Source organism: Synchiropus splendidus, chromosome 8 (assembly GCF_027744825.2).
Source record: "Synchiropus splendidus isolate RoL2022-P1 chromosome 8, RoL_Sspl_1.0, whole genome shotgun sequence".
NCBI classification, from domain to species: domain Eukaryota; kingdom Metazoa; phylum Chordata; class Actinopteri; order Syngnathiformes; family Callionymidae; genus Synchiropus; species Synchiropus splendidus.
Genome location: NC_071341.1, coordinates 12,284,041 through 12,302,149, shown reverse-complemented (window position 1 = coordinate 12,302,149; position 18,109 = coordinate 12,284,041). Strand labels below are relative to the sequence as shown.

Genomic DNA, 18,109 nt, shown 5'->3' with positions numbered 1-18,109 from the left:
AAATCAGATGTCATTTATAATTTTTTTCATTTCGACATTTTTACATTTATTTACACGTTTGTTTATGTATTTATTTTAACATTTATTTATGCATGTATACATTTATTTATTCAGAATTACGTCATGTACACTCTTTTTTTTATTACTAAAATTCGACGTTTACATTTCAATCAGTTTCGTCGCTTTTATGAATGTCCACTTGGTCCAAGGATGTAAGTCAAGTTGTTTTTGAGTCCTTTTTTAACTTAATTTTTTTTTTTTTTTTTTTACATTATGGACAAGTGGGGAGTGTTAGTAAACCCATAGTGCAGGTATTTCCTCCCAGAGCATGTTGAACTGGATCACAGACGGTCAGCGTGGATCACCACCCCACTTCCACCCGTCACTTCATCTTCCGTCCCTGGTGGTGCTTGGCGATTCACACAGGCCGTGTAAGCCCCCCGAATCAGGAACAACGCTGAGATGACGGCGTAGTAGCTCCCATAGATGAGGAACTGTAAGGGTGACAGCGATAGTAGTCAATTATGATATCTTCATGGTTCATATCAGATTCGATTTTGGGTCGATGGAGGCAATTTATCTACTGTATATAAATGCTAGCGAATCTAATGTAAACACGAATCACCAAAATGTAAACAGTTTAATCTTCGACTTATCAATAGGTGAATATTGCAGTATATCACCATGCTGCTGTACAACGATATCCCTACCACTAGAGGGCAGTGTGTACTCAGGATCTTTTTTTTTATTGTCATGCCCTTGCCATCAATCTGACGATTAAAGTAACGAAATGGATGTTTTTTTTATGAGCGCTTGTGAAAACAAACCTGCGTCACGATATCCAAACCCAAAGCTGCTTCATCCACGACAATGAGAGTCATGACGGTTTGCAAGGAAAGTGCCACGAAAGTGTTGATGCCAAAGGTCAAAGCATAGCACTCCATGGAGAGATTGGATGCGATCTGAAATCTGGAGCACACGTGAAGTAAGTTCTAAATGGGTGGGTATCGAGGGGAAATACTTTTTTAACTCAAACAAAGGCCTGATTTTGGACGGACTGGTGCTTGACTTACGTTGTGATAGTGATCAGCAGCATGTAGCAGGACTTGAATATGACATAACCAGCATAGCAGACCCAGATGTTGGCGGTGAGAGCCATCAGAAACACGGCTCCTGTCCCGACAGCGGAGAACAAGCCCAGTGCCAGCTCCCCCCAAACTGACCACGACACCTTAACGTGGCCCACGGTGAAGGCGGCGGCGGCGCCTGGACAGTGAGTCGGGGAGGTTAGTGGGAAACACTGAGGGATGGCAGGCAGGAGGAGACGTGACACTGAAATACAGCCCAACACGCTGGCGCTGGTCTGTCCTGACCTCCATCCCAGATGTGATGAACCTTTGCGAAAGCAACTCTCAGCAATAATCACAGAATCCATTACCGACTTACTCCATCTCATTAATTGAAGCGATCGCTCTTCCCGCTACGCTAACACAGGGACTGTGTTCACACCGCCGTGGCTGTTCCGGATCAATATACAGTACATTTCATCAGCCGCACACCGATTCCTTTTAATGGCATGTTTTTACAGCTGCTTTTAATGGCGTTGTTAGAGTCGATGGAAGCTCCAGTGATGTGATGTGTTTTGTTGCCTGGACTCGTGTGCCATTTCTGTGATGAGTGTAATACGTTATCTCAACACAGAAGCTTCAAGTTTCATGATCCCCTCCATTGTATTGTGCAACTTTTTTAAAATCGCTTTAACAGCATCTGCGAGAAATTGCATATTGTGTTTCTACTGTGTTCTATTTGTATTTATGCCACTGATTCATGATGTTGTTGACATTGGGAATTGCTACGTGTTGTGATGAGGCTTCATGAAACAGTGTCCTTTTTTCAGACCTCACTAGGTGGCACTCTCTGCTCAAAAGTATTTGGATTTGAACCAATATTTCATGGAAACCTCGCATTTAGAAACCAAGAGTGCCACCTAGTGAGCTCAGAAAGTCAAGGCTGCATCACTTGTGGCTTATGCTGTGACCACTCCAAGACTGAAACACGTAAGTTGATGAGTTAAGTGAAGCATTTTACAGCCACACAGTTTAGTTATGTTCTTGAACACTTGTAACTCCATTTCTGTATTGGTGGTTGATAAATATGTAAACACACCTTTAACTGCTTTGACCCTGTCACTGATGAGGTCAAGTGGTTGTCCAGTAATTTAAAGGTTACGAGGTCATTCATTTGACCCTGTGTACATGAAACCCTGAGCAAGACATTCATCACCTAATGGCAGCCTTGTTTCTACCATCAGTCTCTGCCTGGACCTTAGCAGGTCTGTAAAATGAGAGTGAGTTTGTTCAGGGTCAGAGGACTGTTGCAGCCAAGTCAGGCATGTGAAGATAATAAAATATAATTATTATTGTGAATAATCATAATAATGCATCTACATTTTGTTATTTCAAAAGTAACTGTGACTTAAAATAGTTCACAGTGGATCTAAAAAGAAGAAAGTCCTCCACACAGAGACACGCACCCACAAGAGAGCATGCAGCTTCAACTCCTCCATTGTAGACGGACGACGTGGCGGAGGGTTCAATATGGTCCCACATTAGCTGGATGTAGTTGAAGACCTGGACATATCCTGCTGTGGCCAGAGACCACCACACCGACCAGTAGATTAAATGCCTGTAAAATATCAGCATCATAAAAACATCTGCTCCAGACAGAAATTTCCGCAACACGTATGAACGCCGAATGAAATACCTGGAGGAGTAAGACTCCCTGAAGCTCTGCCACAGTAAATGACCTGCGCTGGCCAGGTTTTCTCGGCTGCACCAGCCTCCACCACGATGATTCTCCATCTTCTCTTTCCCAGACCCACCGGGCCCCTTATCCATCACGGACTGCCGTGATCCGCCGGCTTCGGTCGGGGTCTCCTGCTGAGACTGGCAGCCCAGAGCGGCAGCCTTCTTCCCTTTGAAGAACATGCTCCTCCGAGGCATGGGCAGCCACAGGGAGATGAGAAAAGCCACCATCACAATCCCCAGAGTGATAGTGTTGATGTAGAAGAGGTCCAGGCCTGTCGATGGTGAGAGCATTACTTCTCATTTTGCATCTTTAACTCAACATTTTTTATGAAATGAATTTCCATATTTTTGCCCACTGAGCGATGGATGGGGTTGCACCTGCCACAGAGACCAGTATTTGACCCAGACTGGCACCAAAGGTGTAACCGGACAGCATGGCACTGCGGAGATAACCGGTGGCTCTTTGGTAGTTCTCCACCGGAATCACGCTGTAGATGTAGGAGAAGTAGGCTACTTCGGTGGAGGTCACCACGGCGTAGTTGATCTGTACTGAATGAAACAGATAAGTTTGTATTCATGTTGTACAACCCTCACAGCTTGTTCAACTTTATCCGCTGTCAATGACTCCTCACAGTTTTGAAAACGCTATTATTTAAAAGATCAATTTTAAGTCAAGCTACAAAGTCATTCACATGACACCAAGTTTTGACCCTAGATATGATAAAGAGGTCACCTTTTCACTCATCTTACTTGTGACCAGTTTCATCACAGCACCACTGTCATGGAGGAAAACATAAACAAGTACAAAGCAGGACAAGCTACGTCCAACATCTAAGTGTTTGCTTACAGCACCCTGTGCTTGACATATACCACCACTCTCACAACTATAATGTGTTCAAGGACCTGGAGGAGGATCATGGCGAGCAGTCCTGGAGCAAAGCAGAGCAGGGTATAATTGGTGACCAGGAAAAGCCCTTGAACCACGATGAGGGGCTTGTGCCTCAGAAAGTCTGTCAGGAGGAAAACAGGAAACAGGAAGGCCAGGTAAGAATAGGTCCAGATGGGGAACAGGTAGTTGGTCACCTGTCAGGACGGCAAATGTTAGAGCCGCTGGGTATTCTGAATGTAGAACTGCAATCTTCACTGCACTTACCACTTCTTCCGAAATGTTCTTGTTCGGACCGATCAAGTACGGAGTCAGAAACGGTTCTGCTACTCTACAGTTTGCAAAAAAGCCATAAAGAGATAGAACTGCGGTGGGATAAACCCAGCCTGACGTTCGCTTGGAGCAGCAGCCCATCCTTCCGCTCCTTTCAAGTGTGTTTCTGCTCTGTCTGCTTTCCCGCAACTGTCACCAGGAGCTTGAATATACATGCTATTATTTCTTTTCCTTTCTTTTTTTTTTTTTTTTTTTACAATGGCACGTGATGTTTATGGCTGACAGACTTTGGCCTGTTTCAAAACGAGGCAATGGTGCAGTGTGACAATGCATGGTGAAATAGCTGCACTTCTGGTGTGCAGAAGGACAAACTGGTGTTTGGATATTTCACATCCAGGAGTAGAGTACTTTATTGAATACTTTTACTGTGGATGAAGATGGACACAGTCACTACTACTACTGCAGCTACTACTACTACTACTAATAATAATAAAGTGAAATAACGTTTTATTTCAGAATATCAAACATTTTGATATTTAATTTCATCATCTGTTGTAGTTAGTGTATATAAATATTTATACACTGATGTGTTTAAATGACTATGTCAACGTCCAATAATGTGTGTCCAACATATAATCCAAAATACGTTATTCTTGCACAAGGTGTTTCAAAAACCTCCTATTTTCGTGTTTTAATTGTGTCACTAAAAGAAAAAATACTGATCCAAAAATGAAAAAATGGCAACTAAATCTGATACTGTTGTTTGGAACACTTAGATGTGTAGCAAGATGAATGCCATGAATGCTTTGTTTCTGGATAAAGATTGAATTATCAATGTATTCACAACATAATTATACAGCTGGTGTCCAACTAGTGTCCAACAACTCTTTTTATAAATGAATCTTCAACTAATTCTGTCTCAACATTGTTGTATTTAATCGGACTTCTCTCTTTCAGATGTAAAAAAGTGTTCGATAATTGTCATTTTTGTAGGCTAAACTTTTCTGATGACGTCATTGAGAATGCGACGTATAGACGTTCACGGAAAACGTTGCTCGCTCGTCACTATGGAAACGGTTTGTTGTTACGTCGAGTGGGTTTCAAAATGAAACTCAAGAGGTTTCTTCTAAGATATTATCCCCCGGGTAAACTAAAATTTTGTCTTTTAAATGTAACTTTTTCACAACGACTTCAGTCTCGTATCAAAGTAGCATTTTAGCTAACTAGCCTGACTGCTTCAGAAGGTAATGTTGATGTTCCATGCAAACAGGTCTCCTGCTGGAATACGAGAAGGGAGGAATTTTGAAAACAAAATCCATTGACCTGTTGGATTTGAGCCAAGAGTAAGTACGTTTTGCATTGATAGTTGTCTAATGTCTGCTATCCTATGACGCCTCACCCTCAACATTAATTCAATCCTTCAGTCTTTCTGTAAACTTTGTGAAAATCCTCTTGAAATATTACTCATATGCATTTACAAAGCAGATGTTTTATTTGCACCGCTAAAATGCATGGATTTATCCATTACATTTGATGTAGAAACTGTGCAAGTTTCATTTAAAAAGACAAAAGAGAGGCCATGTGTCCTGCACCGATTAATGTTTCCTAAAGAAAGGAAACATTTCCTTATTCACAGAATGAAGTGCAAAACTTTCTGAGCCCTGAAGCATGGAAACCCATTGCTAGTTTTGCATTTGCATAATTACAATAAAAACAATTTCACTGATTTCTGCTTTCACGGAAAAAAAATCTATTTTGATTATGTGTGCGCCACTGAGTCGCCATAATTAAAACATCCTTAGGCTACTGAAATATATGAGCACCTCCAGCTGGAGGGTTCAGTCTGAATAGTTCAACCTCATGAGCTTGGTTTTATTTTCACTTTACACAGCACAAACCCTGAGGAGCTGCTGGCTGAGATCCGGCAGGCCGAACCCTTGATCACAGAGTCCCGGGCAGAGCAGGTCAAACAGCTGATCGTACGACTTCAACAGAAACAGAGCCAGTTGGCTCATAAGAGATTCTGCGTCTCCAAGGTCTGACACAGAACGGTCAATTGAATACATGCAGTTCAGCTTTGGAAATATGTGTACTATTACGAAAGCCTTTTCTTAATAGAAAACGTTCTGTATAGTACTTATTGAGGCAGTAAATAGCAACTTATTATATTATGTATTTGCAGTCACAGGTAGAAATTGACCTCAGTTGAATGCTATTATTATTATGGCATTTTAATTAATGGGAGTCCTGTAGACTCCATGTTTTTTTTTTAATCAGTAGAAAAAATGAGGACTAGCAGACTTGGTGTTGTGCATATGAAAATATAAAATAAGATCATTCATCTCCTGAAATGTCATTCATTGTGAGTTATTTATTTAAGGGAAACACTGTAATAATGTTCGAATGTTACACACTTCTACTGCTACCAATGAAACTTCAAACTTGTTATGTGCTGCTTAATGTTTAATAGAAATAGAGGAAAGGTTGCATATCTGCATTTAAAAATGCAACTGATGTCTTCATATCAATTCATATTAGCAGCATTGCTGAAGAGAGCCGCTGTGTCTTCACTTCAGTGGTTACTACTCCCATCAGGCTCATGATATCATGTCAGATGCTTCATTTGTTTCTGTTTCATACCCATGTCAGCGATAATAAGAGTTTTCACAAACCAAATAAGGTTGTTGCTTGAAGCTCGACTGAGTTAGATATAACAACGGATTAATTATGTCTGGATATGACATCCAAACTCCAAATGAAAATGAAGTCAATAAGAGTTTTTGACTTTCGAATATCCCTTCGTTTCTAGGAGCTGAAGGCGCACATTCTCCCGCTAACCAACGTTGCCTTCGACAAGTCGGGTTCAAGGTGGGTTTTTCAGCGACGCGCACTTGAGTCTGTCAGTGTGCGTCTGTTAATCTGCTTGTTGTTGCCCTCCTCTCTGCAGGTTCATTACAGGAAGCTATGACAGAACCTGCAGGATTTGGGACACAGCCTCTGCCAAGGAGCTGCACTCACTGCAGGGACACAGAAATGTGGTGTATGCAATTGCATTCAACAACCCTTTTGGGTAATGGCTTTCTCTTCCAAACAAACACTCATCTGTTACACTTCCTCCTCAAATATTTGTATTTTCTGTCACTTAGCGACAAGATTGCCACGGGTTCTTTTGACAAGACTTGCAAGCTGTGGTGTGCTGAGACTGGCAAGTGTTTTCATACCTTTCGAGGACACATGGCAGAAGTTGTGAGTATCTTGTTATGGCCGATATTTTTTAAATAATGGCTGCCATCGAGCCGTGACCACGTCTTCATGAAACAGTGGCCTTATTTTCAGAGCTCAGTAGGTGGCACCCTCGAATTAAAAATGATCTGGGGTTTCATTCTACTCTAATCTACTCCAAAGATTTTCGAACAGAGAGCGCCATATGGTGGGCTCTGAAAAAGACACTTTATGAAGCCTCAGCCCTTCACGAAGTGGCAGCCCCTAGGAAGCCCATCAGTACCCAGTCTTGCTTGTGCCAACTGTCTGCTTGCCAGTTCTCACTGCGAGAAGGTTGCAGGCTTGTGCTTGTGTGGGTTCACTCCAGGCAGGTTTCCTCCCACTGTCAAAAACATTCAGAGGTTGAATGAGCACTCTAAACTGTCTCTAGATGTGTGTGTGCCCTGTGATTGGCTGGAGACGTGTTCAGAATGTCCCCCCGCCTCTCAGCCTGGGTAGACTCCAGCCCCCTGCCACCCTCAAGTGGCAGATGATGAGTGAATGAATAAATAATATTGGGTTAAATATGAGCGTGAATGAGTGGCTTGGTAGAAGCAGTTGATGCTGTAGAACAGACCTGTAGCTCAAGGTCAGGTACCATTCAAGTCCTAAACCAGGGGTTCTTAACCTTTCTGATCTTGGGGCCCACCTTTCACAGAAAAAATGGGCCCAGTCAATCGAACTGACTCATTACTCTTGATTTCATTTGTGATCAACAACCATATTTAATCTACTTACACGTACACAAACCAAAACCTTGTGAAACGACATGAAATCATGTGATCATTCCGCAGATATTTATTTGTCATTGAAAAGCCCAACCATCAACAGAACCAGGTGCAAGTCATATTCAACAAATTTACTAAAGAAAAAAAAACACTTGATGCAAACGGTTGAGAAAACCGGAAAAACTGAATAAAATAAATATAATAAATAAATAAAAATAATACAATATATTTAAACTCCAAAGAAGATAAAAGTAAAGTTAGTAAAAGCATCATTTACTTTATCATTTTTTCGTTTCCAGAACTTCTCCATAGTTGTAGTTGTATTGTATATGTATTAAAACTGAGCGTCTCGTGGCCCTCACGACCCAAAGAGTGAAAAAAAAAAACTTTTAGTGGCCCAACCCTGGACCTAAACCATTGCTAGCATTTATCAGCTTTCAACATGACTGGAAACCAGGGTTGGCTGCTGCTGATCTGTGGAAAAAAAGCATGACAAGTCTGACCTTGTATGTCAGTTATTCTGCATTTCATTTGCCTCATTTTGATCGCCATTGCCTCCTTGGTCTGGTGTTGCCCCCCAGTTCCAGATGTCTGGCTGGAGAGCAAGTTCATGCTCCCATGTTGATGGAATAAGTAATGAAGCCTGTGATTCAGCTGGATTTCCTACCCAACAGGGCCCGGCGTCTGCCCAGGAAGGACAGTATGGATAGCAAGTCTTTCCCAGTGACACACCTGAATGCAGCGCGACATTCTGGCATCCTTTATTTTATCAGCTTTTGTTTCAGTCTAAGTAAGTGTTGTTGATGTCGCAGGTTTGTCTGGCCTTCAACCCCCAGAGCACACTGGTGGCCACCGGCAGCATGGACTCCACTGTCAAGCTGTGGCACGTAGCGAGTGGCGAGGAGGCGGCCACTCTAGTCGTGAGTGTATTCACTGCCACTTTCTCCTCTGCCTGGTTATATGCTAACCGCCGGGGTCACAGTCCATTCTCATGCATTGATTTCATTTTGCATTCTTCAATGACTGTGATTATTTTGAAAAATGACTCACCTTTGGACGACCCCTGCCGCCTGTCCTGTCTCCCATAAGCAACTGTTATCTAACTGTAGCAATGTGATGAGCTTCATAATGCTAGTGGCGACGCGATTGGCTGGCGGTGTCTCGGCGAGGAGCCCCTCTGCTGCCTCTTTCAATGCTTCACGCCATGAAGAATCAATCATGCTGTCAGCAGGCAATTGAGCACAAAATCTGGAGCGCGGTGCAGTTTCTGGCTTATTTATTCGTGGAAGAATTGTGTTGTGTGGAGACAGAACAACATATTTGCTCTATTTCCGACAGTAAACAGTGAGCCTGAATTCCCTGTGTTTTTGTTCCACCTAGGGTCATACTGCAGAGGTCCTCTCCTTGTGTTTCAACTCGGTGGGAAGTCAGCTCATTACCGGCTCCTTTGACCACACAGTCGCAATATGGGACGTGGCCACAGGAAGGTCAGGCAGACTCTGCGGTTTGGAAACTATTCTTCTATCGTGGGTGTCTCGGTAGAACTGGTCAAAACAGCAGCTTCCTTCCACAGATGCGTCCATGCCCTGAGAGGTCACACAGCAGAGATCACTAATGTTCAGTTCAACTGGGACTGTTCACTCATCGTCTCCGGCTCCATGGATAGAACCAGCAAAGTAAGTTATGATGGAGAAAACTTTGATAACAATGAGTTCATGCACCACGTAGTTTTGATATTTATAGTGGTCTTAGGTAGTTTCTGTGCTTTTATACGCATAGTGTGTCTAGTTTACAGTTAAAAACATTTTAAGTAAAATTATAGTAGTTTTTTTTAAACTTGTTTTGTACTGAGTAAAACTGTAAGAGGTTCTAGGAGATATATTGAAAACAACATTTTAAACTTTTCATCATACAACATTAGATACTGTACTAAATTATATGATTTATATTATTGTGTTAAGTGTTTCTTATAAATTCTTCTTCTTCAAAATATTGACAAAAATCCATAACTGAAATGCTTTTCAATTATATTTACCTATTTTCCATTTTATATTCATTTTATATTTTTTATTTTATTTGATAAACTAGCATAGAGCTTCTGTAATGTTACACATACACTTACAATATGTAATTGCTTACATATTTATTGAATTCAATGTCTTTTATTAATTGTAAAACATTTTTTTGTTCTTCTTTATTGTTATCTATTTCTTTTATATTCTTCTCTATTTCTGTTTATCCTTGTGTACACAAATTTCAAAGAGACACCACCAGCTGAAGACAAAAAATCTTACTCTATTGTCTACATATTTGTCTAATAAAGCAGTGTCTGATTCTGACTTATTGACAGCTTTATCTACTGTATCATAAGAACCTTCAGACTAAGTGAATATTAATATTGTATCCTTATATTGTGGACTGAATCACCCAGAATTCCGAGCTGAAACTGACAGTTCTTTCCATGTAGCGGCCGCTAAAATGAAAGAACAATTAAAGCATGTTATTACCTCTGTGTGTTGTGGAGACAAACTCTTTTGATGTTTAAAGGACAAACGTTCATGCTCATCCATATGCTCTCTGTATCTCCCGCCTGCCGTCTCCGTCACTTAAAAGAGAAAAATTAAATCCTAATTCCTTAATTATGCCAAGATGAGTCACGCTCAGTGGAATTATCCACCTCACTGCCAACCTCCAGGGGCCAGAAGGCTAAAATAAAGCTCCTTATTACTGCTAGGGGCTACGCGCGGGTCTTGTGTGTATGTGCTTGAGTCTCTTTCATGTCCATGTTTTCAGTTGTGGGATGCGAACTCTGGGCAGTGTGTTGCCACTCTGGTCGGACACAAGGAGGAAGTGTTGGACGTGTGTTTTGATTTGAAAGGGCAACTCATTGCTACAGCCTCAGCTGACGGTGAGTGACATGCTGTTGCGCATCTGAGCTTGTCAAATATTGGGCACTGGAGATCCAGCCAGGGGTCACAAGGAGATGCCTAGTGAAGTTTACAGCTTTATATTAACTTAAAATCTAATATAAGAGGATTTAAATAAGGCTGCGTGCGAGTGCACCATGAACAGCGTTTGACCGACCCGCAGCTGCAGAGAAAGTCGGACATCTGACCTGTAAAAAGGAAGCTGATGAAGTGGAAACTGGAAAGTCGCGTGTTTGTGAGCAGCACGTTGTGTCAAGAGAACTGTTGAATAATCCACCTTATTAATATGGCTTGTTTCCATGCCTGACACAAAGCTGAGTAATTTGCTTGAGTTTTGCCTGCGTCACCCAATAATCTGAGTCCATTCCAGTAAATCTCATTTGACATGCACACAGCGTATCTGCTGCGACGAAAACATTGGTTGGAGTGGAAGTGAAACTGACAACCTTTATCCTCACGTCTGACAGGGACGGCTCGAGTGTTCAGTGCGACCACGCACCAGTGTCTGGCCACTCTGGAGGGACACAGCGGCGAGGTCTCAAAGGTCAGGTCACTCCTCGCCCTAAAATGTTGGTTGTGTGGGGTTGATCAGGCTTCATGAAATGGTGTCCTCATTTCCAGAGCCCAGTACGTGGCGCCCTGCATTCACAAATGATGTGAGGTCTCATTGAAGTGGTTGTTCCATGAAGCTTCACAAGCCCATTACATTTGGTATTCACTATATGTTTGCATGGAAAGAGCTATGGAGGTGTGACTTTCATAATTTCATAATAAGAAGATCACAGGAGTTTAAAAGAATAAATAGATAACACAATGTCATCACATTTAAGCTCGAGGAGTGTTTTCCACCACAGCCTGACGTCTCAGCCAGAACCTCCACGATGAAGGAGAGTGATGGGCCAGTAGATATGAGTCCGAATTTTGGGTCAGCTTTAATGCTTTCTCTTACTCTGGCAGCTCACACAAATAAGGAGCTAAATTCACGCGATAAAGCACCACTTTCTTAAATATCTACATTCAGTTCAATTTCAGGAAAAGACTTTTGTGTGAATTGGACCACTGAACCTGGGTCTTCATAAGTGAGCCATAAATATAGTTGACTCAACTCTGTATAAAAGCTGAAGTTGAACTGAGAGGACAGGAGCTGTAGTTCGAGGCGATGCTGTGCTCACTGTGTCAGCTCCTCTAACTTGTTTCAATATCAGCTCTGACTTGGTCAAATCAATCAGACTGTGTTTTATTGACCTGCTGAGACATGAAGACTGCAATCGCACACCAGAGTGTAATGACATCCCCAAGTCAGGAATCAGGAAGATTATTTTTGTGTGAATGGATGTGTGATTAAAACATCACAACTTCCTGCTTCATTTGTTATGACTAAATGTAGCGGACTGTGGAGAATAAACTTATATAACACTCTGATGTCAGACCTGCTCATGGTGCGGCCATTTGCCTGTATTTTCACAGCCCTCCTGAGGTCAGACTGAGGTCAAAACTACTGACGTGTAGTAATTCTTCTGCCTAGTTTTTGTCCCGTTTTTTAAATAGTCCTTACTAGTTCAATTGTAAATATAACAAACATCTTCATCTTATCTTTTATCTTCTTTTCATTGGCCATTTTTCAGTGTACATTTCTCATTCATCAATCTACATCGGAGGAGAATTAAAAATATATTTTGACATAAATTTGATCTTTCTTAGACGTTTGGTCCTTGGTTTTATTTTGGAAATATTTTCATTTTCATGGCATGTTTACACTTCTCCTGAGATAGATTGAATATATTTAGGTTTGTTTTGTTGCCTGTCTTGTTACTTAAATATAAATCTGGATTTTTTTCACGTTTTGTTGTTAGCATCTTTTTTTTGGCATGGCAGCTCCTCACAAGAGTCACAGTTCATAATGTGGTTCTCTAGGAAATCGAACTGCCCACCTGATACAATACTCCTATATCTGAGGCCAGTTGCGACTTAAAAAGACACACATCTACCCTTCTGTTTTCGTTCTGCTGTCGTCCTGAAGTGGCCTTTCACTTTAGAATCTGTAAATAAACATGAAATTTATTTTCATGAGCACCCAGAGCAAGACTCATTTGGTCATCTGCACACTTCCCTGTGCTCTACTCTTTACACTGAAGACCATGCAGGGAGTCATAAACGTTGCAACGTCGAAAAAAGTCTTCTGATATTTGCCCAAACCACTGATGCTCAAATGAGACCTTTCCTGTTAGATTTGTTTCAGCCCACAGAGCAGCAGGATTCTGACCGCTAGCTCCGACAAGACGGCCCGTCTCTGGGATGCTCAGTCTGGGGTCTGTGTGCAAGTCCTGGAGGGCCACACGGACGAAATCTTCTCCTGTGTCTTCAACTATGAAGGTGACACGATCATCACAGGTATATACACACCTCCACACTCGGGTCACCACACAACACCCGCCACCAGCTGACTCATGCTTGTCTCCTCCTGCAGGCAGCAAGGACAACACATGTCGGATCTGGTACTGACCGTCACCTCTGACCTGCACACATGAATCCAGTCTATTCCAGCCTCATGTCTTTTGCGCAGTGTTAACCACCAGTACTGCTGCTTCACTTCACATGAATTTATTAATGTCAAAAGATAAATACATTCAGTTATACAGTGATGTATTTTACAGCTGTGCTTTTCCCCCCCGAACGCTGATGAAACATATACCACTTAGTAGAGAAATAGACATCAAACTCTACAGTACAGCAGCCCACTACTTCAATTGGTCCAAATCTACAGTATTTACAGACAACTGGACAACATCACACACTTGGATCAAAGGTCACAACATCCGTGGTATGTTGGCTAGCACTCACAAATGTGTGTCTCAACTTGAACAATATAAAATAGCTTTGTTAGAAAATGTATTGAGGATATGAGGTCACCGGTGAGGCTTCTATTTCTTCTTTATGTGGACGAAAATAAATCTGGTGTAGCAGTTAGAACCAACTGACTGTGATCTTTTGGCTGGTCACTTCTGGAATGTCTCACCTGCAGACTACCATGACCTGTTTGGTGCAAGAGAGCATGCTTTTTATTGAGGAGCAGTTCAGTCAAGAAGCTGCCAAGTGGTGAGGCTGATCTGTTGCCGGAATAAAAGTTGAGAAACAGCAGGATTGTTGGGGCTTGTGTGCACCATCGTTTGGTGTATTGTGGTTCCTCACAAGGTCTCCAGCAGCCAGTCAAAGAGGCTGGCCACAGCCTCTTCTCTCTCCTGAAGCTGACAGAACTCAATCACTGCACCAAACAAGTCGGCTATTCTCCAGGCTTTCTGAGACATCAGCTGGACCACCCTCTGGAACTGAGAGGACACACACACACACACACACACACAAGCATGAATTAAAGAGTAGCTACAAGAACATCTACTTCTCAGAGTCCTTTCAGGTTTTGCCGGCATATGTCCTTCATTTTTTATTTAACTTGGATGTCTTCAAACAACTATAGCTATCATGGAGGAGTGTTCATCGTTGGTACAGTAAAAACTTTGACATAACCACTGAGAGACAATTTAATGTAATTCATAAACTTTGTCCTCAACAGAGGAAGCTATTCAGATTCCCTCTTCGACAGAGTTGCTCATTTAATATGTTTATGATCCACTTGTTGCATGAAAAAAAGTTGTTGTTGTGACTTCAATAACTCTACTGACATTTAATTTTAATATCTTATTTTGATTATCTCTAATAAAAAATTCTACAGTCACCATGGCTATTTTGTCATTTTATTTGTAGAAAAAAGAGATGGCAATATGTTTATTCACAGAATTATTGTCTAGTTAAGTTTAATATTAACTGCAAACGTCTTTTCCTTTCAAGAAGCAAAATAAATAAAAATGTGTTTGGTTCATTAGATATTGATTGTTGCTGATGAGGCTTCATGAAACAGTGTTCTCATTTTCAATGCTCAGAAGGTGGCGCTCTTGGTTTAAAATGATGTGAAGTTTCTTTGAAATGGTTCATCAAAAAAACATTTTAGAGCAGAGAGTGCCATTCAGTGGCCTCTGAAAATGAGCTCATTGAGATTCATGAAGCTTCATGAAGCCTCAAATGTCTGTGAAGTCATTTGTTACCTTCGCTGCCTTTTGGACTTTAGACTTCCTGTAGCAGAGAGCAGGAAGTCCCAGCTCTGAAGCGGCGATCCACTGCAGGGCCACTCTCACTTCTGTGTCCACGCCCCCTGGCTCAAGGTCACAGTTGACCACCATCATCTCCCGGGGCAGGCTGGCCCCTGCTCTCGAGGCTCCTACTGAACATTAGAAAGTGTCAGGTTGGATTTGATTTATCATGTTTTTATTATTACTATTAAATAAATTAATAATTAATAACAACATTTAATGTAACGTTTATAATGAAACACTTGCACATACGAATGATGTTGTCCCGGGTCACCGCTTGCTCCCCCTTCTCCGTCTCATCGCTGAGAATAGAATGGAGAGCAGTGCATGAGCAGCATGTGATATAAGAGCTTATAAAGGTGGCAGTTACCTGGTCAGGTGGGTTTGACTGGGTACATCAGTGAAAGCATCTAGGTCTGACAGGCCGAGGCTGGACGCACTGCTGGTCCCGTTCCTGTTGGTCCAGAGAAAACAGCTGGTTAGAGAAGCCATGTTTTGAACGTGTTGTGACCAGAAAGAAGAACCAAGTGCAGCGATGCAGGTCATGTTGCCGGTTAGCAGGTAAGCCACATACATAAGCAGCAGAACTGAATGCTTGTCTTGGTGAATATTTTCTGGCAATAATCGCGTCTTACTTTGAGGATGGGTTGATATCCCTCACCCTAATCCTTATGCACTGTCATGGTCGGAGTGAGATGATTATGTTTAAAACCACACTGATGGAGAAGCTTAAGAGATCAGGGCATCTCGTGATAAGGAACACCTAAGTCAACAATGGGAATCTACCACTGGATGCCGTCTTGTCAGCATGGTCGATGGCGTGCTTGCATGGCAGACATACAACCAGCTGAGCCACATTTTGCTGAGTCCAAGGGGCAGGTTACGTAGACTGGTTGATGAAGCAGAAAATGGAGCAGCACATGTTCTGAAATTTTTTTGATGTCAAAAGTCATGACCCGCTTGCCACAACGAGTAAAAGTTGCTGCGGGTCTGAGCCAGCGTGGAAGCAGAGGGGAAGGATTGGTAAGCCGTGCCTGGATGTTAAAGCAGCAGGGAGTAGGTTGGTAGTGGCACGGCAGAGCGCGAGAGTCGGTCGAGATGGGCCGATGGGAGCGGGGTGAGGGTGGGTTTAGCGGTGTTCAGAGCAGAACCAAAGAGCAATGGCTACTGACCCCTCGCTCAGCTGGATAAAGCTACTTGTCTCTTCATGTGGGTCATCCTCGGGCGTTACATGGAACCAGCTCCCCATGCTTTCTTCACTGCTAGCGCTCATAGAACGCTTGTCTCTCTTCACTACTGCAGTCACTGCCGGCCTGTCCCTCTCACTGGTGGGAGAGCAAAAGTGCAAGATGGTGGACGTGTCCCTCTGGTGATGGGTTGTCAATAGATTTGTGTATAATATTAGTATACACATGCTCACGATACTCACTAATCCATGACGCAGACAGATGGCTGACACCTTTCTCTCGTATCATATATATTTGTATACACGTTTCACTCAACTTATTTATCTTTTTCCCCTTTTGCTATTGTGCATTTCTTTCCAACTGAGCTCTTGTTTCCATTTTAAAAACTTCATTATGGTTTCTCTCATAATATCTGATTTATTTATTATTTTATAAGTTTTTCTGCACATACAGCCATTTTCAACTACTTTTTGTCCTTATAGTTTAGTGATGGGCTTATGAGACTTCATGAAACATTTATAGCCCACTAGATGACAGTCTCTGCTCTATTAAGCTACTTATTTGACCATTACTATGAAACCTCACATTATTTTCAAACTGAACAAGCCACCTACAGAGCGCTGAAAAGGAGGACACTGTTTCATGAAGCCTCATCAGCCAATCACCCTATTTTTTAAAAAAATCTACCAAGAGTCCCGAACATCCCCTGGTGAAATGAAGACCCAATGACTGAGTAAAATATCGACACTGAAAAAGGAACACAAGAAAAGCAGCCAATTCACATTAGTAGATTGAATGCATCAGGAAGCCTCACTCCTCTGGGACAATGGTGAATTGCAAGGGTTTCTCCTGATGACATTAAGTCATAATCGGATGACTGAAGGCGACCACACAGACAACTCCATGGGGAAATCAGGTGTATTGACTTAGTTTGTGATGAAGTTCCACTCTTACATGAGGGACAACCAGATGCGCTTGGCGTGTAAAGTGAAAAGCAGCGACTCTCCTGTGGCCTTCAAGCCATTCAACTGTTTTTCTGCGACTCAATATTGAACATGTCTTCCTATAAAGAGAGGCATTTCTCTAAAACTGCCAGTTACGTGAGCCAAAAATATGCAGAAATATTCCTGTCTCTTCTGATGGTTCATTTATTTTAAGACACACAAAGAACAGCTACAGACTTCATTACCCTTAGAATGTCTTCTGGGAGACATTACGCTCCGGTGCTCCCTGTGAAAGGCCACCCAGAGAGGCTGAGACTTAATATGAATCTTGCAACTTCTATCTGCTTTCCAAAATGAATGCCTGTTTCAAAGACATGTAGACATGGCTACCACGTTAATGCAAGACTCTTTTCATTTATTAGTGACTCATAAGTCCACCCGAATGTGATCCGAAAATGTGCGTTATATTGCGGCAGGTCCTGAAAAGTGCTTCATAAAACTGAATATTTCCTGCGTTTAAGCACATATTCTTTCTCATCCCTGAAGAAGCTAGTTGCAGCGACCCTTAATTCCAGTTCAAATGATGTTTCCCCTTCAGGGTTTAAGAAATACACAATAACAACAAGGGTGGAATGAACCTAATGTTAAATTGCAAAGGCTACTTCCATTGTATTCAACGCAATGCTTCTATTTGTCATGGAAGTGACACCTTTATTTAAGGAAATGGCTTGAAAATAGCTGAAATGAAACCCAACAGAACCAATAGAACACTAGTGCATCTGGATTTGCATTGGATTTTTTACCTACAAAAACAATATAATGTCTACTAGAACCCTGTTGATCAAAAATTAAACGAAACTATGTATCTCACTTGTGACTTAATAGGTACTGGCATGTGTGCTTCTACTTGAAGTTGAGCCCCAGGGACACAGTAGAATGACATATTCAGTATGT

General features: G+C 41.9%; 3 protein-coding genes across 9 annotated transcripts in view; 1 reads left to right on the top strand and 2 right to left on the bottom strand.

Annotated features, from left to right (window-relative positions):
- Positions 1-86: 86 nt before the first annotated feature.
- On the bottom strand, positions 87-5,709 carry slc19a3b (solute carrier family 19 member 3b). The gene is made up of 8 exons (XM_053874111.1): positions 3,961-5,709; positions 3,711-3,890; positions 3,186-3,351; positions 2,764-3,079; positions 2,534-2,685; positions 1,074-1,266; positions 828-969; positions 87-494 (listed from the first exon to the last, which is right to left on the bottom strand). The coding sequence occupies exons 1-8, from the start codon at positions 4,105-4,107 to the stop codon at positions 342-344; spliced, it is 1,449 nt and encodes a 482-aa protein (XP_053730086.1). The 5' UTR covers positions 4,108-5,709; the 3' UTR covers positions 87-341.
- daw1 (dynein assembly factor with WDR repeat domains 1) lies at positions 4,997-15,169 on the top strand. Its single transcript, XM_053874067.1, has 13 exons — positions 4,997-5,111; positions 5,237-5,309; positions 5,858-6,002; positions 6,776-6,834; positions 6,914-7,036; positions 7,113-7,212; positions 8,768-8,875; positions 9,336-9,442; positions 9,529-9,631; positions 10,749-10,863; positions 11,350-11,426; positions 13,111-13,273; positions 13,350-15,169. Exons 1-13 carry the CDS (start codon positions 5,072-5,074, stop codon positions 13,382-13,384), a joined length of 1,248 nt encoding a protein of 415 aa, XP_053730042.1. The 5' UTR covers positions 4,997-5,071; the 3' UTR covers positions 13,385-15,169.
- sphkap (SPHK1 interactor, AKAP domain containing) overlaps positions 12,047-18,109 on the bottom strand; it is an 83,324-nt gene continuing 77,261 nt past the window's right edge. For 5 of the 7 annotated variants that reach the window (XM_053873996.1, XM_053873998.1, XM_053873997.1 and 2 more), the window contains 5 exons: positions 16,197-16,349; positions 15,395-15,478; positions 15,277-15,326; positions 14,980-15,155; positions 12,047-14,208 (listed from right to left, as the gene is read on the bottom strand). In XM_053873996.1, coding sequence (XP_053729971.1) covers positions 14,068-14,208; positions 14,980-15,155; positions 15,277-15,326; positions 15,395-15,478; positions 16,197-16,349 — 604 coding nt within the window. In that variant the 3' untranslated portion in view covers positions 12,047-14,067. The remainder of the gene's footprint in view (positions 14,209-14,979; positions 15,156-15,276; positions 15,327-15,394; positions 15,479-16,196; positions 16,350-18,109) is intronic. The other 2 variants (XM_053873999.1, XM_053874002.1) reach the window with 2 other exon arrangements.

Excerpts from the sequence above, each read along its gene's own strand:
- slc19a3b (XM_053874111.1), bottom strand. The coding sequence starts at position 4,107 with ATGGGCTGCTGCTCCAAGCGAACGTCAGGCTGGGTTTATCCCACCGCA. Across the intron at positions 2,686-2,763 it reads AGGGAGTCTTACTCCTCCAG|GCATTTAATCTACTGGTCGG; the intron begins GTATTTCATTCG and ends GATATTTTACAG. Across the intron at positions 1,267-2,533 it reads AGCTGCATGCTCTCTTGTGG|GCGCCGCCGCCGCCTTCACC; the intron begins GTGCGTGTCTCT and ends CTCACTGTCCAG.
- daw1 (XM_053874067.1), top strand. The coding sequence starts at position 5,072 with ATGAAACTCAAGAGGTTTCTTCTAAGATATTATCCCCCGG. Across the intron at positions 7,213-8,767 it reads GAGGACACATGGCAGAAGTT|GTTTGTCTGGCCTTCAACCC; the intron begins GTGAGTATCTTG and ends TTGATGTCGCAG. Across the intron at positions 9,632-10,748 it reads CCATGGATAGAACCAGCAAA|TTGTGGGATGCGAACTCTGG; the intron begins GTAAGTTATGAT and ends CCATGTTTTCAG.